This window comes from Bombus impatiens, unplaced genomic scaffold (genome assembly GCF_000188095.3).
Source record: "Bombus impatiens unplaced genomic scaffold, BIMP_2.2 scf_1183, whole genome shotgun sequence".
Taxonomy (NCBI): domain Eukaryota; kingdom Metazoa; phylum Arthropoda; class Insecta; order Hymenoptera; family Apidae; genus Bombus; species Bombus impatiens.
Window position 1 is genome coordinate 268,035 of NT_177602.1, and position 26,612 is coordinate 294,646.

Genomic DNA, 26,612 nt, shown 5'->3' on the forward strand with positions numbered 1-26,612 from the left:
ATTGTAACATCATTATTTTTATTATTATTCATATTGTAGTTATATGTTTCATACGATATATTGACATCGTAATTATCTTTATCTACAATTTCAATGTTCTAATGATTGTGCGTAAAATTGAGTATAAGATTAATGTTTTAAAAATTTAATATAAGTTTTTCAAATTTCGTTTGTAATTTTGTGGCGACACCTATATCCTTGGGCGCTAAAATCAAACGCATTCATTTCTATTCCTATTAGCTTCGCTAACGTTGGTGTCTGGTAATTGAATTGAATATAATTCCTACAATTGTTACTCTAAATCATTAAAAAACCTCTGAATTTTTACACGATCGGTATTTCAGAATGTGTAACATAAAGTTCTCTAACATGTAAGGTCTATCTTGTACCGTGTCTCTGGTAGTATTTCAATTATTTTTCTTAAATAATTATGCATTCGATACATGTTATTGTTGTTCTGTCTTTTTCAGAAAAATCGTCGTTACGTGTGTCGAATTTGAAAATAGTGTAAATTGGCACAAAAAAGCAATACAAGATATATAACGCACTTTAAAAAGTTTGTTATTTCATACTACGATAAGAAAATGATAATTATACGTATACCTTTGACCTACCATGACGGATTTCATTGATCCATTAAAATCGAACTATTTATCATGTTGCAGAAAAATATTTTATTATACTCGTATGGATGATAAATTTATGACTTATCTACCATTTAAGTGAAGTTTATGGAATAATTTGATAGATAAATTACAATGACAAAGTTACTGCCAACATAAGCAGGTATTCTAAAAAAATCTAAATGGATGTAAAAAATGTCCAAAAATTCTAAATGAATGTAAGAATTTTACTAATTATTTTTTTTTAATGTTTAATATCGAAATGCATTTTTAATTTATTTGCTTAATTTAATTTATTATTTATTAAATATACATGTTATATTGTTTCCATTGTTTCTCTGATCAGTTGTGTAGTTATACATATTTCGTAAAAGTAAATTTCTCTGAAATTAACTAATATTGCTGAAATAGATACTTGTCCCGCGAAACTTTCTCCATGTTGCGTAAACAGGGGAATTCGGGTTGAGATTGCACTCGGACTAAATCAGAAATCTACTTTCATGATAATGATTTATATATAACGAGGTATAATAATAATTTATATTTTATATATTAACAATGTACATTAATCATGTAAGTATAAATGGTTAGGATCATAAATTTGAATTAGATACCTTACAAATGTTCTGCGCGGCAAAGAAAAAAATGATATTTTCTTACTTTTATCGAAAGACTATTTGTTGATTGTATTCATTATTGGTTATCCAGATGGGTGTCCGGCTCTGTTTGCGTATACTGGTTTGATGATTAATAGAAAGGCAACAAGTGTATCGTGAATAATAAAAAAATCAGAGATAGATTACGAAGAGGAGTTTAATGTTAGCGCCTGGCCTGCGCTCAGCTAAAATCAATGAGTCCACCCGGCGAATGTGTCAGTGCGACTCCACCAACGTTGCGTCGAACCCGTGTCCCGTCTTCCCTGCCTTTGACTTTTTCTTTCTTTCTCCTCGAAATTTGCGTTATCGCCTGATGAAAATCATGTAAGATTAGAGATCGATATGCCGAGTCAAGAAGATATGGATCTTTGTACCGATAAGGTACTGTCCAAGGGAAGAATTCTTCAAGAATTAACCAAAGCTGTCAAATTGGTGAGTGCTGTCTGCTTCAGCATAAGGACGACGTATCAAGGCCATACGTCGTCTATATACATATATACATATACATATATATATATATATATATAGGTATGCACTTTCCTAACGCGAATTTTTATATATATCGAACTAACGACGTTTTCCTGTTCTGCTCTGAAATTCTTTTTTAAATGGCTTAGACAGATTTTCATTCGTTTTTCCTCGCAGATAAATACGAGTTTCTTGAAATACTTAACCATGACGAAACAGCTGAAACTGCAGTGGCACGCATTTACACGATCGGTCGTGTATCAAACGTTTAACAGTTAAATGCGTTTTGTTATCTTTATTGTTTTTGAACGCGAACCTGTGTTGAAGAAGTACATGTGCTCCTCTCGTCATCACGATTTCCCGTTTCTCACTTGCAACTTACTCAACGTCTTGTTCCACGTCGTGGCTCCTCCACTGACGTACGTGCTTTTACCTCTTTGTTCGTATTATTATCAGTAAACTATTATTATTTCATTATTTTTTTTTATGAGATCTTCGGTAATTGATAGAATCTTGATTTCGTCATTTTATGAATTATACCATGCTTTCGCAAAACAGTCGAATTTCTTTCAATATTTTAATTTTGATTACCTATTGTTGTTGATGTTGTAATTATTTAATATTTAACCTTTTATATCCGGCCTTTGTTCGATATTTAGAATGACAAAAGTCATTAAACAAGTATAAATCTGTACTATATTTCTCTATGAAAAATGCATATCAAGATACTTAGTTAATCTTCTAGATTAACATAAGTGTAGCATTTTAATCACAAAAGTAATTTTTCATACACTGACAGAAATTTAGATCTAAATATGAATATGAAGAATGTACTCAGCTAAATTTGTATATTAAAATTAATATTGAAAGTTACATGTGTGCATTAGCTTTTTGTAATTAAATAAATAAAATTTGTTTACTTGTATTTATTAGGTTTACGCTCAAAGTTTATATGGTACAGTAGTCTTAGATGGTGACTCTTGGTTGGTCTACTGGTTAGACCGAGCTTTACGCCATGGATTGCGTATAGAGAGACATGGATATTGGGGCACTGCTCGTGAACTTAGTCATCAAGATACTGTTGTTGTAATTCATGCTCTTCAAAGTGTGTTAACTTCCATTGGTAAAGGTATGAGTGGATTTGGCATTATAAATTTTAATATTTATGCAGATTATAATTTATCTTATCAAGCAAATTATAATATATCTTCATGTTTTTCTAGGCAGGGCATGGCTTTATCATACTCTTAGTGAAGGCAGTTTTGAAAGTTATTTAGCTTGCTTATTACGAGATACAAAGATATTAAAAAAACAATATTTTCCACATGCACTTGTTCGGGATGCAGATAAAACTAATCAATTAGTTAATCTACTTGCTGGTTTAGAAAATGTGTCTTTCACATTGCAACTGGTATGTAGAATTACTCTATAAAATATTTATGAAATATTTATATATAAAAATTTATTCCATGTATTTTTATAATTATTTATATTTTGCACTTCGTTTTCTTTCATATTACATGATAAATGTCAATAATGATATCAATGTATGGTTGGCATTTCACATAAACGTGTTTTATAGCTTTTATTTTATGTTCCCTACGTTGATACCAGTATCACTCCATGGTTACAATTATCTCAACAATAAATTACATTTGCCTCTTAGGAAGAGTTGTAGTATGTCAAGATGTAATTGTTGAATCTGTTTTTATGAATTTAAGGGGCAATAAGTTATCATATATATAAATCTATTTTTCATACATTATATCTATATTACTTCCTCTGCTTGTTCATGCAAAGATATAATATACAGTAATTTAAAATATACATATACATATAATATACATAAAATACACATATACTATACAAATAACTTGTAATTACATATTTATTAAACAGTTAGAATGTGTAATTTTTATGGTATATTCTCCTTATTCCATTGTATGTAGAATAATAAATAGAAGAAGATAAGTATGATATTTAGAATTTTATCAGTTTAATTTAAAACTTAAAAAGTATGTTTTATATTAAAATAATAAATTCTAATTATTTGTGTCATTGTAGGATGTCACATACCTGGATATTTGCAATTACATGCCTCAAAGGCCTATGAGCGTAAATCCTTCTGGAACTATATTATCATTACATCTTAGATCATCCAGTGTTTCTTCGAGTTTAGCTTCTCCTGGTGACAGTGGAGTTGCTTTTGATAGTGACATGGAGCTTGCTAATGAAACAGATGCTAGTAGTTACAAGGAGGTATACTTTTGTAGTGAAGTCTATGCTCAAAAATATAAATCTTTATCTTTCTACACATACAACTCTGTACATACTTTTAGGAAGATTTTCATCTAGAAGAAACTCCAAGGTATCGGAATAATAGGTATAAAACAATGATAAACAACTGTAGAGAAGACAATAAAAATTTTAGCTCCAGTGATTCCAGCGAAGATGGAAAAACACCTACACAATCACCAGGAATGGTTACCAAATTTCAAACTACAATGATGACGAAAAGTGATATAGCGAATCAAAACTTAACAAGAAAACTCGATGATAATGAGCTTACCTGTTCCAGTTTGGATACTTTAAAAGATTACGATTTTTACAGTAAGAGTTTAGATGAGTCAAAATTAGATAAAATAAGTAATAAAAATGATAATGGAATTAAAGAATTGAATAAAAGAACTACGTATTACAGCGACGGTAGTTACAGTTTTAAAAGGAATATTGATCCTCGAAATTCATATGTGATCAACAATGATACAAATCTTCTAGAACTTAGTATGACTATTTCAGATTGTGAAAACATAGAAGCACCATATGGTATCTTGAATACTATTAATATGACTGATGCTAGTATTTTATCGTCCTCTAGCTCAGAAGCTATAGTACAACGTAGACAACGTAAAAAGAAACGTGGGGAAAGTAAAAAGCGCGTCAGTTTTCATGAAGATATTTTAAAAACTATGAAATTGGATGATGATGAAAATTACGCAGATTTTTCTATGAGCTTTTTAACGCCTAATTCAGTTCAGAAGAAAGATACGCAAAAAGGAAGATATAGCTGGTGCGCTCATGGGGATTCTCCGTATGTTCAAAAGAACGTTAATCCCAGAAATGCACATTCGGATTATTATTCTTACTCTTCATCATCGAGTGTATTTGATAGCGATTGTGAAAAGAAAGTATCGTTAAAGAGTTGTGAACAAATACCATGTCAGAACAATTGCAAGTGTGCTTGTGGATTGTCGCTTTCAGAGCGAGGTGCGCCTGAGGGCCAAGAAGATCCCGGTAAAGCATTCAGACCGAAGATGGAGATTGAATTAGAAGAAAATGAAGCACAAGAAGCGTACATCGTTGAAAAAGAATATGGAAATATCGTAGAAGATCCTCCAGCAAAAGTTCAAATGCCTTGTCCAACTAATTCGAAACAATATACTACTTCTAGCGATTGGTCGGATATAGATAGTACTACCACATCGGATGTAGAGGAACGTAGAAATAGCAGACATTTAGCTTCACCTTCAAAAAAACGTAACATGACATCAATACTAACAGGAGAAAATAGTAACAAATTATTAGCGCCGCCACCTATAAGGCAAGCTCCATCTAAAACATCATTATTGAGTAGATTTCTAAAATCTATTACAGAGAGGAAATTTGAAATTAAAAGAAATAAAAAGTCACAAAAAACGAATCCTTTATATATCAAAGGTGTTAAAACGAGTTATGATTCTTTTAAAGAATTTAATGATAATCTTGATCGAGAGATACAAGAAAATATGGCAGCAGAAAAACGAGAATTTAGTGGGGAAAAGATTAGCTTGAAATTACGAGAACTTTTTAAGAAACATATTTATAGAGATAAAACAGAAGAATTATATAAAGTATATAAAGTTAGGAGTTCGTATATGACAAATGGAGAAAGTAAACCGATGATTGCTTTATTAACAGATAAAACATTATATTTAACAGGTTCGAAACCGGATCATATTTATAGTAATCAGTTCGTTATTCCTTATAACGAATTAGATGTTATAATGGTAAGTTTTGCCCGGATAATATTATGCTTGTAAAATCTAGACAATAGGGAATAAATAATAAAGAAATATATTTTCTAGGTTGGACCAAATGCACAAACAATACTATTATCAAATGCGGATTACGAGATGCAGTATTTATTTTCTACGGGAAGTTCCCAAACTACTTCAGAGTTAATTGCGCATTTGGAGATGGCTATAAGGAGATCTCCAATGAAACCAAGACTTCCAGCAGTTAAAGTATTGACCTACGAAGATATGCATATTTTAAGGCACTCTGTCCTGTGTGATACTGCAGTCCATCCTGTATGTAAATTTAGTTGTATTGAAATAAGTAGTAAAGGATTATTAGCTTTCTGAGGTTCCTTTTCTTTTTTATGAATTAGTACAATTTGATATTTCAGGATGAAAAGATTGAACACTATAATCTTATTTATATGGAAGATGAACATATGTCACCACCTAGCACACCATGTGGTCCAACAAAAGAAGGTGATCTTATGTACAGACCACACACGTATCAACAAGTTCATCCTAATGCTCCAACTAATCCATGGGAAGCTGGATACTTTGTTCTCAAAGGTGGAGTTGTTTATATGTTTACGGATGCGAATCAACGATTACCGAAACGAGCTATTCCATTGAAAGGTGGTCTTTGTCAAGGATGTCGAAGAATTCCGAATTCTCATCGCCCTCATACATTCGAGATACTTTTAAAACCGAATAAAGCTTTTCAGTTTGCTGCTCCAGACGAATATGTCGCATCCGAATGGTTACAAAGCTTTGTTCAAAGTGCTTCTGGGTTATTCGATATTACAGAAAAAAGAGAGCCTTTGCCGTGTAGCCTTATTACAACTACTAAGCATTTAGTAGCTATGAAAGAAGTGTTTCCTGGTAAACAACGTGGGGAAACACTTTCTTGTGCTTCTGTAGAAGATCTCACAGCTTTCAGAGTACCTTTAACTCAACAATCTTGGTGTATACTGGTATGTAGTTGATATTATGGGCTTATACAGTTCCATAGTATATTATACAGTTCTTATTACATATTATTTTCAGGAGTTCGCATGTCGAGAAGTACATGAAAGTAGTGGTGACTGGGTTATATATTTCACAAATTACACTGAACTATCTACTTTTAAAGAGATTTTAGAAACATTGTGGGCTGATGCAAGTTTGGTATGCGTTCTTTTATTTTCAATTTTAATAATATATTATAAAAGTAAAAATTATACCTTCTACTTATCATTATGTAATTTAAAATAATTTGTATTTTGACAGGGTGAATTTCCTATGGTAACGCTTCCGCCAGAAGATAAACTTCATCGACGTTGCTCAGATGCCAGTAAAGAATTAGAGTTTGCATGGCGATATTTATTACCTTCAGTAATCGATTAAACGATAAGGTGTACCAGTAGACAATAGTTAACGCATCGTCATATTCAGTAATAGAAATTGGTGAAACATAAGTACTTGAACGAATCAACTCATATAATACAGATACTAAAGCATTCTGATAATATCGAATATGATGTTATAAAACAAATTATTCAAAATCAGTATCTCATGTTCTTCAACCAACGAGGAGTGGTGAATACAAAAAATCATACAAACATAAATTATAGATATTTAGTGATACGTAATATTGATGTGCTAATTCAATAAAATGGTGCAATATGTTTTCAATAGCGTAAACTACGATATTGATAATGGTACACAGGACTGTAATATAATGATGAGTGCGCAAAATTACTGTGTCAGTTACATGGATGTCTATATAATCACATTTATTATAAGAATTAATTTGCATTTGAAAGTGCACTATAGATACCAAAACAGATTTAAAAACATGTAATACTAATACAATGGCAGTAAGGCTTAGTGCAGCTTCTATAATGGAAGAATATTCTATAAATTGCTTTTAAAGTAAGCATATGACATATAATTAACATTCCTATTAATAATACTGATAATAATTGTTATTATAATATATAACACAGCTTTTTTTAAATTTTATTTTTGATATCTTCCCTTTATATATGTATGTATATGTTTTACTGCTTTAAAATTGTTGTTTTGGTTAGAATTCTGATTACTATGTTTTAGATTGTAAAGGTTTAAAAATTAATTATTGGATGTAATTTTCATGTTATTAGTGAGGTGCTTTATTTAGTAACTCCATATTTCTGGGAGATAAATATTGGGAAAAATTATAACGAAATATCTTTTTTTAAATACCAGTAATACAGTTTAAAATGGGAGAAACAGCTTCGTATACCAAAGAGGTTTCTTCTAATATTAAAATTAATATATTGGTTTTTAATTCTTTTTATAATGTGAACAACTTCTTTAGTTTACAATCATATATCTTTTCATTACCAAAAACTACGTGAACCGATGCAGGTTGTAAATCATTGTGAATAAAATTCTAATTCTATGTGCATTGTTTCATGTAGTCACATACAATTGTGATAAAATATTGAATTAAAGAGACTTATTAACGTACGCAATTGTAATATGAAATTTGCGTATGTTATATATGATACAAAATTGGAATATAATCAACACATGTTAGTTTCTAATGTGTCTAAAGGAAAAAGATGTTAAATTTTACATGCTTTGATCAAGCATGTTAAGCATTCTTAAATATTACAGCCATAGAATTTTTGCACAATGTCAACATCACCGTACATGATCTTCAAAGTTACAAACAAAAAATAAATAGAAATAAAATTGTAACTAGTCACCAAAGTAAAAGCAAAAACACGTCTTGTTCTTCTTTCTTGTACAATGTAATGAAAAATTTGAATTTTAATTATATATTGGATAAGTATAGTAATATCTCGTATCTTTTACTTTGTTTTTATTGCAATAAATTCTTCTACATAATAACTTGTTTGTCATTATCATTTCTCGAACTGAAGTCTAGATTATACATATAAAATAACATATAATGATACTTGTGAGCAATTAGATGTGAAAATTTTTACAAATATTCATAGTATTTAAGTATTGAAATACTTGTTGTAGAATTATACTTTGAATTTAATTTTGTCACATTTAATATCATTTTAATTGATATCATTTCATCAATATTGCAATCTATTTCAAAAGTTAAAAATATCACGTAGTGAGAAAATGCATTTAATCGCGTATAAAGTGTCCATCTGCATGTCTATGTTTCTTTGCCTTTTCTATATCTGCCAATGGATATTGTTCTTTCACAGCTTGCATATCAAGGTTGGGGAAAATTCGCATTAAAACAGCCACCTTATTTCTTTGACGACTAAAATAAAATTTTTTTATGTATATTATATTAAAAAAAGTCTCATAAGTTCAAAGGTTATTTTGTAATTATATAGAAAAAATACACACTTTATTAATTTACGTTTTTCATTCCATAATTTCTCTCTATAAAGTCGCAAAAATTTTTGCACTGCATATCCACCAAAATTAAATTTATATTTTTTGTGCCACGCAGAATTTTTATTTTTTGGTCTAGAATATTGACTCATTCGATAAAAGTAACGTAAACCTGTAAAACAGAATTTAAGTAGTCTGTTTACAGACAATTTCTATATATTTTATATATACTTTATATCATATAGAATAAATATATAAAAACATTTTACCAAGAGGATTATATTTTGTTACAACAGGTCGTTCTCCAGTTGTTCCAGTTTCAAGCATATAGTATGCTTTATTTCTTTCACGAACTACTGACTCTAAGTTAGCCATGCTATCTTCAACTTTATCAATTCTTTCAGGATTTGGAAAATATTCCCATTGTCGTTTATAGATTTCTTCCATTGTTAGAAGCATATTGCGTTCTTTTAATAATACAAACCTGGGCGTTTTAAATATAATTTTCATTATCATACAACATTGTTTTATTTTGTAACTTTTGTGTGTTACCATAATTTATGAAGGTCTTCATTGCTTTTTAATCTTAGTTCATCTTTTTTCCAAGAACGCCCAACACGTACTTTATCCTTTTCCCAATTTTTTGGGATATCAAAAAATTCCATCAAATCATTACATTTAGGTGTAGTATGAATGAAAGAATATTGAAAAGTGGGCGCCCTAAGGAATTTAAATCATCTATGTATAATTATAAACAATAAAATTGTACAATTTAAAGGATATTTGTATATTTAAATGCTAAATTAATAAGATTATCAGTAATAATTTTTATGTTACAGACAAAAATATAAACTCAAAGTAAGTACTAAATATTAAATATAATAATAATAATTATAAAATGTATTTTTGTTTGAAAAAGTATTTACAAGCAAGTATTTCTTATATTTGCAAAACTATTTACATTTATACATTATGTCCAATAGAAAAGAATTATTCAAGACATAACCTCTCTGTTTGTTCAATATAATTTACTGTAGAAAAATTACATGTAAAATAAATTATAAAGACCTTTGAATAAACATCGAAGTCGTAACTGAATTTACATTTTGTGATAAAACTAAATTTGTAAACAGTTTTGTCACATTATTTACACCTTTTGAAATCTGTATAACTTTCGTGAAGGCTGCCATCTTATTGATAAAATACTAAGTAACTATTATTACTAGAATACTACTTAGTTGTTACCAGAGAGGAATTAAGAGTGATCCTGCTTATGGATCTGGTTCTTTCCTGACTAGTGCTGCAGCACGCGACCAAGCGCTGAGATCTGCCTTGTTTGGTTCTAAATTTAGCATATACAAGAACCTATGTATTTAAACTTGAAGTTAGGAATCTGCCCTATTTGGTTACACACTAGTATAGACAAGAACTTATTAAGTTCCACGCTACAAGAATCTTTAATTGTATGATTTTAAGACTTTAGTTGACTTCAGCACTTGATCGCATGGTGCAGCACCTGTACTGTGAAGCAATTAGCACTACGAGCGCGAGTACTCTTGTTTCCTCCTTGTTTGAATTTAATATGTAAATGAAAAAAATAATACAACAAGTAATGAAAAATTTAAAAAGAAATGCTTATAGATGAAATTTTACATATACACGCACAAAATATTTCACAGTATTAATTCTCTGGTATTAATAAAAAGATATGTAAAATTAAAACATATTTATTGTAATAATTATAATATTTATTATCACAAACTATCAGTTAGATCATATACATACAATAATGTGAGAAAAATTAATCGTGATTTTCGTAAGCTAATTTTATAATATAGAGATATCATTTAAAAAAAATCACCTACTTTTTAAATTAACACACTTTCTAACACTTTCTTTGTTGTTAAAAAGTAGAAATTTGCATAAACGTTAATCTTCGACAAGAAGAAAATACTTAATAATATTCCATTGCCAATAAATGTATCAAAAAGTTGATTAAGGGCACCTTTCGATATTAATTATACTTACAATCATATAAAAATTATATTGTTTTAATATGCTACTATATACACTGATGATCTAATATTACCGATATATATGAATTTTTCATTGTTGCTTTTTTCCATGTATTATTACTAATCGTAAGTTAAGGTGCTCATGTGTTTAAAAATCTTTTCATATAAAATATATTTATATATTTTGTATATATATAAAAATATATATGTACACATCTGAACATACGATATGTACATATATATACGCGTATTTAAAATTTAAAGGGTGAAACTACAGTTTACGGATATTTAATTTATTCCATTCAGTATATTTTATATTCCTAGGAATTGAATATTCTGGAATGTACTAAGGAAAAACGAAGAAGACGAGCATAAAATGAAATTATACAATTTGTTGCGTCATAAAATTCTCTAAATATTGCTGAAAATTTGTTTAAAAATTTAATTCCCATATACCATCCGAACTGTAGTTTCTAGAGGCTAGATCGGAACTTGATCATTCAACTGATTTTTATTAAAATATTGCTCTTCACGTCGCAAAGATTATACATATATATATAAATATATATTTATAAATATATATATTTGTATTATAATATATAATTTATAAATATATAGATACATACTTATATTTATAAACAATTACTGAAGTTTATATAACGATAAAAAACGAATTCTCTCTTTTCTCTCTCTCTTAAACAATAACAAAGTATACGACATGATACTAAAATCACATAAACGCTCGATATCCAGGGGGAAGGATTTCTTGCCCGTCTTTCGATAATACGGTTACTTCGACTACGAAAATGTAACAAATGTTTCCGTGTAGTCATCATTCACAATAACAGTGTCCGTTTGTCTCTCACTGTTAATTATTTGTTCTAGAAACGTTTCATCTTTCGAATATTGTGATGGAGCGTGACTTTCTTCGAAAGAAAACATTAGAGAAATTATACGTTATAAAAGGTCGATTCAATATTTTCACGGGCAACAGTAAGTATAAACTTGTTTTTATGTGTTTTTATAACATTAACATTACTGTACAAAATTTAAAATCTCAATAAACTTTCGTTATTCCGCTCGCTGATACAGTGAAGGTCACTTTCAAAAGTTTCCTCTACACCTTTGTCACTAGTAGCTTAATTGCCATTTCTTCGGGAATTAGCGTCGTAAATTTAATAATAGATAATTTTGCAATACTTGTTTATAATAATTTGAAATACTTGTTCTTTTCCCTTTTCCAACACAATTATATTTGTTTCAGTATAAATACAGGGTGAGTCGGAAATCGTACTACAATCGGATATGGGGTGATTCTACATGAAAAAATCTGATACACGCGCATTATACATTTTAAAATTTATTTTTCTCGAAAAAGCAAAGCATCTCGTGAAAATATGTTATTCTACATTTTTTACTTATTTTTATATATAGTTTACATTCTTGTGGATTATTTACTACTGTTTTAATTAATTTATTATATGCCTAAGTTTCTCGTAAACAAAGTCTCGGATGAAAAAATGTTATATCAAATTGTTCTCTTATTTTTTCATGTAGAATTACCGCTTGCCTGGTTGTACTACGATTTCCGATCCCTTGTATATCGGTAATAATCGGACATGTTATTTTACGTTAATATCAACAAATAAGTATCATATATTGACATATGGCAATTAATAAAGCGACACGTGCGTAATTGCAGGCTAACGATTCTGTACATAAACTTGCAGACTTAATACGGTGTATATTTAATAGGAAGTTTGGTCCGATAGTTCTGTACTAATTGCTGATTGCGTTTCGATTACATATTTCTACATGTGAATCGTTGCTGCTGTATAACGTGCTTCTCCTCTTCGCCAACTCCATTGGCTTGGTCGATACTGTACAAAGAAGATCAAAAATATTTCTTTAAAACATTTCTCTCTTTTTTTTTTTACCATAACAAATATTATTAATCCTTACCCTAATTAACATTTGTCCGGACGTACTATGAGGATTGCGGTAAGCATACGCAGCCCACGCGGCTAAACCTACGACTAAACCAATTACAAGGAGAATTCCAATAATTCCTGAAACTCCCATGTTCATATTGTCCCGAGCTAAAGATATTAAAAGTAAAATATCATTATGATTGAACGAACGATCGCAAAAGTGTACGTTAATGGCAGAAATAAAGATCTTACAACGCTCTAGAGGACTCGATCCAGGTTTCTCTTGCTTCGCATTCATTTCACTAACGGTAACAGTCTCTCCCGAATGCATGCGTAAAATGTGATTATATTCGTCGAGGTGTTCCTTGCATGTCGTAGTTGGTAACGGGCAATTGTCAATTGCTTTTATCATTCGAACATCGCAACCTCTCAACAGCCAATCTTGTCGCGATCTAGATGTTCCGGTGCTGCATTGATTCAGTTCTGAACACCATTTGCAGTCGAAGCCTTTTAGTTTTGTCAAACAGTCTCTGCAATTATCCATTTCTAAACAGGTAGGCAGTGCATGTAGATAAATCACTGTCCAATTCTTAATGTCCTGCTGATTAAAGTTCACGCGATGATATTCGTAAATCGTTTTTCTGCGAACAACTGTGAGGAAAGAAGAAAAATAGTCGATTCGATCATTGCTTGTTACGATGAAATTTTCTCTCAGAATGACTTCAATACGAGATAACACCAAATACTTACAGAACACTATTCTGTCCATGATATAAGCATCGCTTAATCCAACTTTAACAGGATGCGCTGTATCTTTGATATGCTCTACCATCAGAGGGATCACCGAGTATACAAAGACGATGTCACCGTTTTGATGCAAAGTCACTTGAAACGTGAATGCCCCTGTCTCAGGTTTGTCTTGCAATACCACCTTCTCCCATACAACCGTGAACGCCGTTCCTGCAATTAACATTCCCATTTATTTACGACTATGTCTACTTGCAAACGTGTATTCTCTCTTCTAACGCTCATTACCAACCGTTATCGACATATTTCACATAACTATCATTAGATAGTCGCGTGTCGAAATTTGCCATTAATGGTGCGATATATTGTGTGGCGGCTAGCCAACTGTGAACGTACTCCCCGGTGTACAAAAATCCTCCGGTGGCGATGGTGATGTTACGAACTTTGTGACCGTAGAAAGGGAAATCGAATTTCAATTTCACCGTCTGTTGGAACAAACAAAAAGAAACTTTTTAATTACGTTCGAAAACGTTATACTAACTTTCTCGTGAGGAAAGTTAGGAAACCTGGAAATTCAACAAATTATAAAGCTTCACGCGCAACTAGAGTAGAGTTGTACGCAATCCACGAGGAAAAAGAAAATTCTGCATTTTCTTTAACGGGCGATTTTTACACTTTACTCTTCAAACATACTCTACATATTCTACTTGTCGCGCCTACTCCGCATACCAAACTTCATAATTTGTTAAATTTCCAAATTCCCTTTCCTCGTTGAAGTTAAAATGTTCTGTCTGTTACTTGGAAACTGAAGTTTTACGATTTTCTTTGCATACAGATGCTACAGAGATAGGACATTTTTAACTAAGGAAGGCAGTATAAATGAGAAAAATGGCAAACACTTTTGATACACATACCGCTGCTCGACGGTGACTTTGACTAAGTAAGTAATTGACCTTCAAATCTGGATGATTATTTATATCCACCCAGAATTTTTTCCCTACAGCTTCATCGATGATGAACGTGCTGTTGTAATATTGATGCGTGTCATACTCCATTTTCGTGATATTGTGCTGGGACAAAGTTTTGTTGGATAAGTCCGAAAACCTGCTGATAGATATGTCTCCGATACTGCCATCGGAATCATCTTTGTTGTCCGTTGATTCCGGCACAGACTCTGCGCCCTTCGTCGAATTTTTCTTAGCGTCGGTAGTTACATTGATAGAGTTAGCTTTACCTCCCGGAATTGCCGATGGAACCTGCTCAAAGGGAACAGAATTAATTTTTAGCTGTACACGAATGCTTCTTAATTCGAACGTATATAATATAAAAATAAAATATTATTCTATATGCCTCTACATATAGGCTGACCTCCTTTCGTTCGTGTAAGGAGGTTTGCCCGTGCGCAGGGGTATTTTGGCCGGCTTTTAATTGCCAATAACTAAGAAACAAAGCCGAAAACGCAACTGTTTTATTCTTGATGAATACAAGAATTTTACCGGTTCTTTGGTGGAAGAATTCTTTCCGTAGATCGATACTATCGGCGTTGAAGTCTCCGGTTTGTCCAATCTAAGGGTAGGCGTCACAAGTCCTTGTTCGCCTGACGAAACTGTTGTCGACGATGGAGATGACGTAGGAACCGTCGATTCTGTCGGATAATCCGTCAGATAGTCGTATCCATCGTTCGTTGGTACATTCGACGCATTCACAACCGTCTGCGGTTGTTGTTGCTGCGGTTGCGGCTGTGGCTGCGACTGCGATTGCTGCGACTGCTGCTGTTGCTGCGACTGTTGCTGTTGCAATTGTTGCCCCCGTGAGATTCGCTCGGTTGCAGGATCTGGCTTCTCATCCGCTTCTCGACGGTACCTTGTTAACAATTCTTCATCATCGACCGCATCTTCGTCGGACACGTAAGCCAATTCGACTGGTCCAAAATCGTGCAACGACTGTCCTCCCGAACGTCCCAATTCATAATGGTACCGACCTGGAAATATTCCAATGGGAACGAGGTGAGTTTCGATCAGCGAGAATCGATTTTTGTTGAACACTGTCGCGGAGACGAAAAAGAAAAAGGGAAAAGAAAACGGGCTCCGCCTACTTCCTGGTTAAGAAATAATTCCTGATTTAGAGATATTTCAACCAGCAGGGTAGAGGCAAGTCTCAGTTAATTCGATCGATCGCTGCAAAGTTAAGTTTGCAAAATGCAAACAGAAGCTATTTTTTATTGGCGGAGTCAACGTTCGATGTCGAATCGATCGAATTATCCAATCTAAAGTGCCCTATCCATTAGGCGTGATATTTTAACGTCATAACGAACAGCATTTAGGAAATTTTTAAGGCAAAGAAAGAAGACGTATCTGCAAAGTTTGAAAAGCAAAGGAAAGGTCAATCGATTCATTGAATCGAACTTCAAAACTACCGAATTTCAAAACTGCTTGTCCGTGAAAGAGCAGAAAACGATTGGACGCTTAACCATTTGATGGTGGATTTTACTTTTTGAAACCTCTCTCACGGAGTTAGCTCGTGGAGTGCGTAAATAAATACAAGCGACAACGAATATACTCATCAAACGCGGTTAACTGGTTAAAGTGAAACAGCGTCCATCGATATAATTGGAACGACGCGGGCCGTAAAAGAGCGAAGACCGAAATCAAATTAGTCGCAAGTTACGGCTTGTTACTATCGATGCACAGTTCGATTCACGGACAGGATACGCGAGAACAAGCAGTTGCCAGGGATTTTCATTGGGACGGTGACGCGACACAGCGTGTCTCGACGATTCGAATCAATTTATGGATTGCATACTTGGTTCGTCAGTGGGGTCGTCCGGTCATTTTGCACACCGGCCTACATTGAACGTTCAGATCGTGGCCCAGATCGGAATAAATTTCAAGCATCGATTCCAACGTTTCTCCATTAAATGACCCGCGCGTTGCTCTAGCTCGCTAAGCTATTCTCCACTTCGTTTCGCTCGTAACAGTCGCTCGAAGTTGTCCCGGCTGAGGACAACGTGGCTTCGTAACGGTTATCATCGGTGCTTATCACCGTGGATTTTCATAAGTTCGTAGAAAATTTCAGACGTGTGACGATGCACGGAATGGTATCAAACGAAACGGTCCATGACAGGTCGCGCGTATTTACGAAAAATCTATGGTTCCGTCGACGTAAGCGAGCAATTAGGATCTAGCTGAGACTTCGTTTCTATTCATTGGATATTACAATGAAACTTGACTTTGCATATATACTATGCTCATGGAACGTACATTCCACGGTACGTTCCATTACGTTGCACAAGCAACGCGGTTTTTCCACAGTTATATTCAAAGGAAAGATGGTATCGACCAAGAAGCGAAAGTTGCTCCAATTCCTGCAGCGCTAGTTTAAATCCTAGAAATTCCAAGATCTATCGCTTTGTGAACATAGCTGTAATTACAATCGCCGCGTTCGATTACGGAAACGAAGGTAGACTAATATTTTCACGTACGCGTAATTATCGCTCTTAAGCGGAGGGGAAAAAATGGAAGCAACGGAACGAGCGTCGAAGAACAGGATGTTAGCTGCTCGTGACAAACTATCGCCGGATAGAGCAATAAATTGACGATCCGACGTTATTAGTCGAGAATGCACGAAGCTTGACGTCAGTATAAATTTTCATGCTCTGAAAGCTAGCTCGACTAAACGTTCAACTGCCAATCGTTAGTCGTCTCCCTACGGACTCTAAAGAGACGCCAATTTATTCGAGTGTCGTTAGCCTTTATTCGTCCGCGTATTGTGCAGCACACTTTTCGACGAAAATACATTTGCCTGACGCATGGTCTCGCGATTCTCGTTTGGAACGAGGACGCCGACAGTCCTCGATCGAATCGCCCGGATTGATCCTAAGATACATATGCGCATATTTAGGAAAGTTCGACAACTCGAGGAAGCACGAGGAAGACCTTGAACCGGTCGATCGAACAGAAATTTCGAATTCAATTATCGTCGACTGAACGACGATTGCCTGGTCGTTGGATCTAGCATTTCGAGTTGCCAATTTCTCAGTGAACGAACGTCTCAACCGTGTAAACTAACGGTACGTGTAATGCGCGTTAAACGATAGATTGCGCGATATACGTTACACAAATTTTATTTACGTAGGATTCTACAAATATACAGCGCTAAATATACAGCTACGAAATGGCATAGAACTCGGATCTACGTATTACGTAGAGTGCAGACTCGAAGAGATCTTTGATTCTAAGATAGATACAAAAGTTCTAATCTCGCGAAGCTTAGATTCATTTACGATAGATTCACGCCCCATGGTACGTTAGAAACGAGGACATACGGAAAGACCTTGGAATACCAACGGTTAAGGAAGAGATCAGCAGATTCGCAAGAAGATACAGAGAAAGAATAGCAACGCACCCGAACCGGCTGGCAGCGGAAACGATCAACACAAGCATAGAAAGAAGACTAAAAGGGAAACACCAAGCAGATCTCATAAAGGATATATCCTAACAAACACGAAGATGGTACCCCATTGGGGGTAGCCACCCACGTGATAATCAAACAGCTAAAAAATTCTACCAAATGTCCAAATTGGGCAAATTGTGAATGTGAAATATTAAATAAAAGAAGAAAAACTTTACGATAGATTTAATTACGGGAATTTGCAAGATCGAAGAGAATCCCTTTTTTTTATTATTTATTTATTTATTTACATTTTATAATTCGTCCAGTAGGACATTTGGTAAAATATTATAGCTTAGTGATATAGCAATATAGCATGTGGATGGCTACCCCCAGTGGGATACCATCGAAGAGAATCTCGAGAGCCTGGAATGCTCGAATATCGCTCGAAGGCTTCTGGATTTTTTAAATATTTACGTAAATAAATCATTCGATTCGACCTTTGCCTGTGGTTCGAAGCATAACGTATTCACGCAAAGACATTTCGAAACACCTGGAACATTCTTCGAATCATCGGATATCTTTGATTACCATAGAATTGCTAATATATAATAATACGTCTTATTATCATAATAAATCTTCGTTATAGCGAATTATATAAATATTCGTACCGCACGACCGAGGATCCTGTGTTCCATTCGACTGTATTCGAACGTATGTGACGGGTTATTCCGTGGGTGTTGTGAGGTTCGAATTTGGTTTCTATACAAATTGTTAAAATTTATTTAAATTTCAAATTGGAACGCTCACTCGCGCTATTGGTAGTTTTAGTCTACGTTACGGCGCGTGCCGTATATATATATATATATGTAAATTCTATAGAATTCGAACTACTCGCCAACCGACATTTTCACTTTTCTTTTGTTCTACCGGCAGTCATTTGGCCATTCGGTCATTTGGCAATAGAATAAATCACGAGAGAAGAACGGTAATTCGGGACATAGAAAATCGATTTTCGATTTTCCAGAATCGATCGTCTGATTTATCCTAAGGATTTACGTTATCGTAAATCGAGGTTTTCTGCGCTATGCCGTTGAAGGTTGTCCTCCGTATCACCAGTAACGAAAACACAAAAGGTGAAAGAATAGGACGTGTAGAATGTATAAAAAAACCGGAAAATGAATTGGCTTATGTTTTCCACTGGAATATCAATCGAGAAATTATCAGCCTCGATTATTCGGTTCATCAATTGTTAAGAACGTCTCAAAAAGTCTAATCAAGGTAGGTCGATACAAACTTTGTATTGAAGAATACTTACTTGGAAGAATCTCCGAAAGGAAAATAAAGATTGAAAGTAAGTCACATGGGAAGACTTGGAAATTCTTCAAAAACGAGGTAATTATAAAAGAGGAGGGACGAACTTCGCTTTAAAGCAATTTGGTTGAACTGAAAAAGTCATAGATTGGATATTAGATTATGAAACAGAGTGTGAAAAATTCAAGATCCGAAATTCTGAGAGGAAAATCAAGTGCTTGAAGATGTGTTTGGAGAAAACAGCATGGTATCAAACAAATCTGTTGGGGAGCAAAGAATATAACTGGGAAGATTGGAGGACTTTATTTTTCAAAGTTTTCAGTAACAAAGGTTAGTCTTCATCACTATACGTCTATAATTTCAAATATATTTCAAGTTCGTTCGTTGATTATGCTATAAAAAAAGAACGCTTAATATTGGAAGTAGAGAGGAAGACTATTGAAAACACAAGAATTTATTTGATTGTTATCGGATTACTTATTCCCATTCAGGATAGAATCGATAAAGAAAAGATACATTCAGATGATTTGATCAGAATTTTGGGACAGTATGAAGATACTTATCACAAGAAAAGTTCAACAACGAAGTTCAGATGAAAGGAAAAGAAATGCAGGAGATGAAGGTACGTCTTGGCAGAAATTCGAATCCATCATTTAGGAAACAATCTTGCAGTATTTGCGAATCACTGAATTTTTCTGCAATTATGCGGGAACATAATCAAAATGCTCAGAAGAATTTCAAACAGATAAATTCTTATAATTCAATAAGACTGAATGAGAACGAAAATTCTAAAAGGTTCGAAAAACTATGAACCGCTGATAAAACTCCAAGTTAGAATCAATGATCGGAAAGATGAAGGTATTCATGACACTGGGCACTTTTATTTGATCAAAAAAGATTGTAACCGAACATAAGAGTGTTTCCAAACAATCAGTGGCAACGACTTCGCGAGTGACCGGGCGAAACTCCGAATGAAGATAAATAAAGTAGAAGAAATAATGGATGTTTTTGTGGTACGCAACGATAAGTTCACATACTATGCTACTATTATGTCGCAAAAAGGTTCAAATTAATAAAAAATAAGAATTTGAGAATTGCTCAAAAAGTTAAAAAAAAAAGGTTAAAACTTAAAAAGTTTAACAAAAAACAACATCAGGCTCACTGGATTCTCACCTAACCATTTGATACATGGGCAAGTTAAGTTAAAGATAGAGAAAAAGCGTTTCGAAATTGACAAACAGAAATATTTTTTTCTTGTATTTTATTTATTAAAATTACAATTAATTCTCGCGTTGAGAATTTTCAGTAATTTTTCTGGTGTGGCGCAGTGACATGGCTGATTATTTATAATAAGTTAGTACTTATTATAGATAAGTATAATTTATAAGTAAGTGTTATAAATAAGTGAATATTACTTAATTTAGATAACTAATTGAATCTAGCGTTTAGGTCTAGCTGGTAGTGCCTCTTCAGCCTGCGAATCTGGTCCGTCGTATCAAGTAGCCCAGTGATTAGGGGGGATACGAAAGTTGGCTAATTATTCGTAAGAGAAGAGTCACCATCGATGAACTTGATCTTGACATATGTCGCCAAGGCCACTCTGCAGTGAGAACGTTACGTTCCATACAATTACTTGTAGATGCGTCTTAACTTTACAGTCGCTTAACTTTGCGCGTTTGCTGCAAATCTAATTACAGTATAGTAAATTTCTTCTACATATCCAGTATCTAACAACATATTTGCGAGCGATTATACACTGTCTAGCGAATACGTTGGTACGAACGTCTCACGACATTAGTTATTTATTTATATTTAATTATTTCAAATATACTTGACGAGTTGCAACAGCAAGTTCTCAAAATCGAAAGATTTCTTTTTTATTTGGAAGAATTTTACAATCAATTCTCATTGATAATTATAAGTAAATTATTCTGGCGTGATAATAGATGATCATCGTCTGTTTGATTCTAAAGGTAGTTAAGTCGAAAAATGATTAGTTTGAAAGATATCTTAAATTTAATATTGCAAGACTCGTTGTATGGAAGACGAGGAAAAATAAGGCATCGTTTACAAGATTACAGTTTTTATGCTTTTTATTAGTTTTGAGAAGTCGCTAAACAGGATTTAATCGAAGATTCTGAAGGACAAAAGCAAATAAATATATGTCGAAGATGAAAAGAACACCGGAGCCTTTCGAATTCTGGATAATCCCGTAATATTGTAATCTAGAGTCTACTATAGCTGTAATTAAACAATTGTAGTTATTCAATCCGATTGTAATTGTTCGCGAGTTGTGATAACGAGCTTGGGCTCGAGGCGACAGTCAGTCGCCGAACGTAGCCGCGGTCACGGGATGAACGCTTTGTCTAACAAAGGTATGGAGTAATTCTATAGCTCTTCTTAAAAAAAATATTTCTGGCGGCACGCGACAGTAAACATTCCAACGGTTTCTGTCCCATGGCTCGCCACACGCAGACCCTACTCTTCGAGCAAGATGACTGCTAGATGTCGATGCGTCTCCGCAGTACATGTTCAGCTAGCCCGACCTGGACAGCTACCTGGACCAGATCATACACCGTGGGCCCGACGGACATCAGACGTCCGCTCCCTTTTACGGTGTACCCTCAATAACCTCAAGTCCCCGTTATAAATCCCATTAATTTGCTTGCTAAGAATATTGTTTACTACGGCTTGACAAAGGAAAGTTGGGTTTTCCCGCGTACGATGCTTCCTAATAACAACTTTCTATCGAGGGCAGCTAAGACCCTTCCTAGTCCACCAGCCTTCGTTTAACCAATTAACAACGAAGCCTATTTCCCTCACTCTCTTAGCCAAAATCGTCACGAACAAATCCGATGGTCCCGTGCACTAGACACACCCATCACTAGCTTTCTTCCGACACAGCATCGTCACTGTACATCACTGCTCCTACGACTTCAGGAGAGTCAAGTCAAACTTCTTCTACACCGTTGGAAGAGTCAACTACTTCTTCTATACCGCGAGGTAACTCACCAACTAAGTCAGAACTCTAACGCCTAAGGACGAACACTCACGTCCTCTAGTCCACTCACAAAGTTCAATTATAAGAGCCTTGCTTTAGCGTGTATATCTATCGTACCTTCGGGCGACAAGTTGAACAGTGTAACTTAAGTGTTGAAAATGAAACCTTATAATTCTGTGAATCACAGTGTTATATTAACTCAACTACCCCTATTATCTTAACGGAAATCAGGGGATCGATCAACTCGCGGTGTCGATTGCTATAATCGCAAACTCACCAACTAAGTCAGAACTCTAACGCCTAAGGACGAACACTCACGTCCTCTAGTCCACTCACAAAGTTCAATTATAAGAGCCTTGCTTTAGCGTGTATATCTATCGTACCTTCGGGCGACAAGTTGAACAGTGTAACTTAAGTGTTGAAAATGAAACCTTATAATTCTGTGAATCACAGTGTTATATTAACTCAACTACCCCTATTATCTTAACGGAAATCAGGGGATCGATCAACTCGTGGTGTCGATTGCTATAATCGCAACGGGAATTTACGACTCCCGTTGACGTCTCTCCTCGCGAGTGCGTCTCCCCGCGATTGGTCGAAAATATAATAACTATAATGTATTAATATATTGGTAGCGTTGTATACATTCTATATATTAATCCAGATGAAACATCACAGTGGTGTTTTCATCCAGAAAAAGTAACTGTCTTCGTGTTATGAAGGAAGTGCTTTAGGAATGACGTATCCTAAATTCAATCAATACGATCCTATGTCTATCGAGGATTGTCCGGGCGAGCAGTCCAGCAGCAATCTCGCGGTCGTTCCTTCTATTGGGGAATGGTGGACGTCGAGCAGAGTTCCTCGTTGTAATCGCATAATCAGCTTTACCAATTCGTCGTTCAATGCTTCCTTAGATTGATTGGGCGGCTGCACGCCTCGCAGGTTAATCTTCCTTACCCATGGTGCCACGTTTACAAACTTCGCTGGTAATATTCTAATCGAATTGAACTGGTGGTGCTGTATTAACCCCCAGTCGATCAACAGAACGACGAAACCCGTTTCGGTTCGTCTTAGGATCTGAGCCCTTTCGTAAAAACAATTATTATCCATTTTTACTGGCACGGCGGTAAGCATACCTACGGACAAATTTGCGATGTTTGGCTGGTCCGCCATAGGCCACGATTGCATTATCCATGTGAGTCTCCTGGTCATTCTCGGCCATTTTTCCAGCCGGACCCAGACGGTAGTAAGCGATTCCGTTTCTGACACGAAGATGCGAACTTTGTCCACGAAACGTTCTCTCGGTCGCGCTTGTCGTTGCATTCGCATCTTCTGGAGTTCTTTCTACTGAGCACACTGATTTCTTGCGTGTTCCGCTTGGTATGTCGAGTTATTTCACTGAGAAGTCCCTGTCACACACTCTGAAATCTTGTCACGAAGTTGGAATGTCAGCGTTTAACTATGGTGATTTTCTACTTGCTTCTTGTAGTAACTGGATGTTTCTGATTTTCCAGAATTCAGGCTCCCTTATATAGGGAGCAAGAATCTCTTCCACTGTGGTGGTTACCGCGGTGTTATTGTCGAGGACAATTAAAATAATAATTCCCAAGGACAAAGGGCAAAGGCAAATGACAAAGTCTATTCCTCTCTTTTCCTTTATTAGTATCGAGACTAATAATGACTAATTACATCTAATAAAGACATTTAATTAAATACCTGATAAATACCACATTTTAGGATTTGTATACAGAGTGCGTTATAACATCTGTACATCTTTTAAAAGAAACTTAAAAACTGACGAGAACCACTGGTTGTAAACCAATAGTGTGGTTGTAAACCACTGTAGCAAATTCGATTTATATTTTATGGATCTTTACGGTTACATATGCGTACCAATTAGGCGTTAATTTGATGACGAATCGTTCGAATCGTTGATTCAATTATTTGTTTACTTATTGATTCATATTGGTGTATATCGGTGTATCTGCTTTCTCTCAAGGGCAGCAGCATCCTTTTCCAATGACCAATACGAATTAGCCAACAAACATTAACGTACATTTCCCTCACTTTCCGAACCAAACCTTTTCTCAACGAATCCGATGCCCTCGCATCCTTAGACACATCCCAACACAGTTTTCCTTCGCAGCAGCATCGTGACAGAAAGTCAGTCTGTTACAGGGAGTCAACACACAACGGTCGTTACACTTACACGGTTCGAGTCGAATAATTACCTAAGCCCTCGACATCTCGTGCAATCATCGTCCGCACTCTAACTTGTAACCGCGCATTCGCGAACCGAATATAATCGCGAGTCCTGCGTCAAGTATACTCATCGACATTACAGTGAATAAACATCTATCGTTGGATACAACTGAGTTTTCCTTCCGAACCTATCACCACATATCACCTCAATATCAAAACATTATGAGCTGAGAATATGCTGTTCGTTGAAAATGATTAAAAATGTAGTATCGGGGAAAAGGGCCTAAGAAACATCGAGTTAACCATAGACAATGTCGCGAGAGCCGAGTCGCTGTCGGCTCCATCAATGTGTTATCGGTCCTTCAAATAAATAGTTTCGCCGAAAAGGCCTACGTGACCCTGGCTACGAGCGTCCGCGAAACACGTGTGCGGTGGACCTAGCAAAAGACAAAAGAGATGCTACAACGGCCAGAGAGTCAGTTGAAGCAGAGTGTGAGTTGAGCGGACACAGAGTGTGCATCGACGTGCGACGATATTATAGTCGATCCTCTTGTATTTGAATATCACTGCCGCTAAACTCTAAATCTACCATTATTACTTGTCCTTGCTCTAAGAATCCATACGTTACTACAAAAATATTATGAGATTTAATGTGTAAGAAAAAAAAATGTTTTATTTTAAGAACGAAATGATAGTTCGCAAACGGTGGCATCTAAAACGACGGCAATCGATGTTTTATAACGCGTGTTACTTATGATCTACGATTCTGTAATAATGACTGATAGTTTCGCAATTAACTCCTCTCGAATCGTCAGTTAGTCGGCTCGGATTTCTCTGATGTAGGTAGACTCCTTGATGCATTGGCCTTCACTCGTCCACGATTTTCGAGTCGTCGAAGAAACGCTCAACAGTGAGGAAGATAGGTCGCGCACGTGATTTCAGGGATAACCGCCGAAATCATCCCCCTGCGATATTCACCCATGCTATTAGGAAAACTATGCAGAAAACTTGAGAGAGAGAGAGAGAGAGAGAGATTGCTGAACAAGCTCGCGAATCGGCTATCTCGAAGTATCCCACCGCTACTACTAATTTTGTTACGTGGTAGAGGTGAGTGGAGCCTATTTCGAAAGAGAATGTGGCTGACGAGCCAGTTTTATCACCCGAGGCTGGGGAACTTGGTGTTTTGCGACCAAGACTGTACAGAGGGATTCCAAATGAAGTGACCTCGATACGATCAGAAGACTCCGTAAAGTCGTTAGATTTAGTGAAATCAAAGAAGGAAGGAGGAAATATAGAATAAAAATTTTTCGTTCGAGGCTTTGTTTTCGAGAAAATCGACTTTGAATTTTCGCTCGGCACGCGTGCACTTTATCGCTTCTCGTTATAACGGGTTTCACTTCTTTTTTCGCGTAGAATCACCCCCTTTCCGCTTGTACCACCAGTTACCGACCATCCTGTATATTATATTACACAGTCGAAAATATAGAATAAAAATTTTTTTTAATTTTTCCATCGAGACAACGATCTACAGTAAGATCCGTTATAACGAGACGTGATAAAGTAAACTAAGAACATAAACTAAACATAAAGTAAATTAATAACATATCGAAACCTATATAAGATACCTCATCGATCGACGATACTAATCAATTTTTATTTGTCGTTTTCACGAATATTTTGATCGTATCTAAAGATCATATTAATATGTTTTAATAAAAAGATAAAATGCTGTCCATGGTAAAAAGGAAAAAGAAGAAAGATATTTTTGAAACAAAAATATGTTCATGAAATATATCGAGAAACTAAGCGAATAGTTCGCAACGTGGTGGACGTTGTAGCTACGAGTCGCGTACCTGTTAC

General features: G+C 34.8%; 3 protein-coding genes across 4 annotated transcripts; 1 reads left to right on the forward strand and 2 right to left on the reverse strand.

The window, feature by feature from the left end:
* Window positions 1-1,306: 1,306 nt before the first annotated feature.
* Window positions 1,307-8,682, forward strand: LOC100746159 (pleckstrin homology domain-containing family M member 2). The gene is made up of 9 exons (XM_012391784.3): window positions 1,307-1,711; window positions 2,681-2,876; window positions 2,971-3,158; window positions 3,812-4,006; window positions 4,087-5,793; window positions 5,872-6,096; window positions 6,177-6,776; window positions 6,850-6,969; window positions 7,072-8,682. Exons 1-9 carry the CDS (start codon window positions 1,622-1,624, stop codon window positions 7,186-7,188), a joined length of 3,438 nt encoding a protein of 1,145 aa, XP_012247207.1. The 5' UTR covers window positions 1,307-1,621; the 3' UTR covers window positions 7,189-8,682.
* Window positions 8,683-8,874: 192 nt separating this feature from the next.
* On the reverse strand, window positions 8,875-10,410 carry LOC100746279 (39S ribosomal protein L47, mitochondrial). Of its 2 annotated transcripts, none has more exons than XM_003493531.4 (5): window positions 10,222-10,410; window positions 9,706-9,873; window positions 9,423-9,637; window positions 9,166-9,325; window positions 8,875-9,076 (listed from the first exon to the last, which is right to left on the reverse strand). In XM_003493531.4, exons 1-5 carry the CDS (start codon window positions 10,341-10,343, stop codon window positions 8,935-8,937), a joined length of 807 nt encoding a protein of 268 aa, XP_003493579.1. In that variant the 5' UTR covers window positions 10,344-10,410; the 3' UTR covers window positions 8,875-8,934. The 2 variants fall into 2 exon arrangements, with proteins under 2 accessions (XP_003493579.1, XP_033179626.1); XM_033323735.1 differs by having other exon boundaries at window positions 10,200-10,327.
* Window positions 10,411-12,629: 2,219 nt separating this feature from the next.
* On the reverse strand, window positions 12,630-25,734 carry LOC100746992 (plexin domain-containing protein 2). The gene is made up of 10 exons (XM_033323730.1): window positions 25,731-25,734; window positions 25,081-25,090; window positions 16,697-16,701; window positions 15,343-15,827; window positions 14,761-15,102; window positions 14,139-14,331; window positions 13,850-14,059; window positions 13,352-13,750; window positions 13,131-13,267; window positions 12,630-13,048 (listed from the first exon to the last, which is right to left on the reverse strand). The coding sequence occupies exons 1-10, from the start codon at window positions 25,732-25,734 to the stop codon at window positions 12,980-12,982; spliced, it is 1,854 nt and encodes a 617-aa protein (XP_033179621.1). The 3' UTR covers window positions 12,630-12,979.
* Window positions 25,735-26,612: the final 878 nt, after the last annotated feature.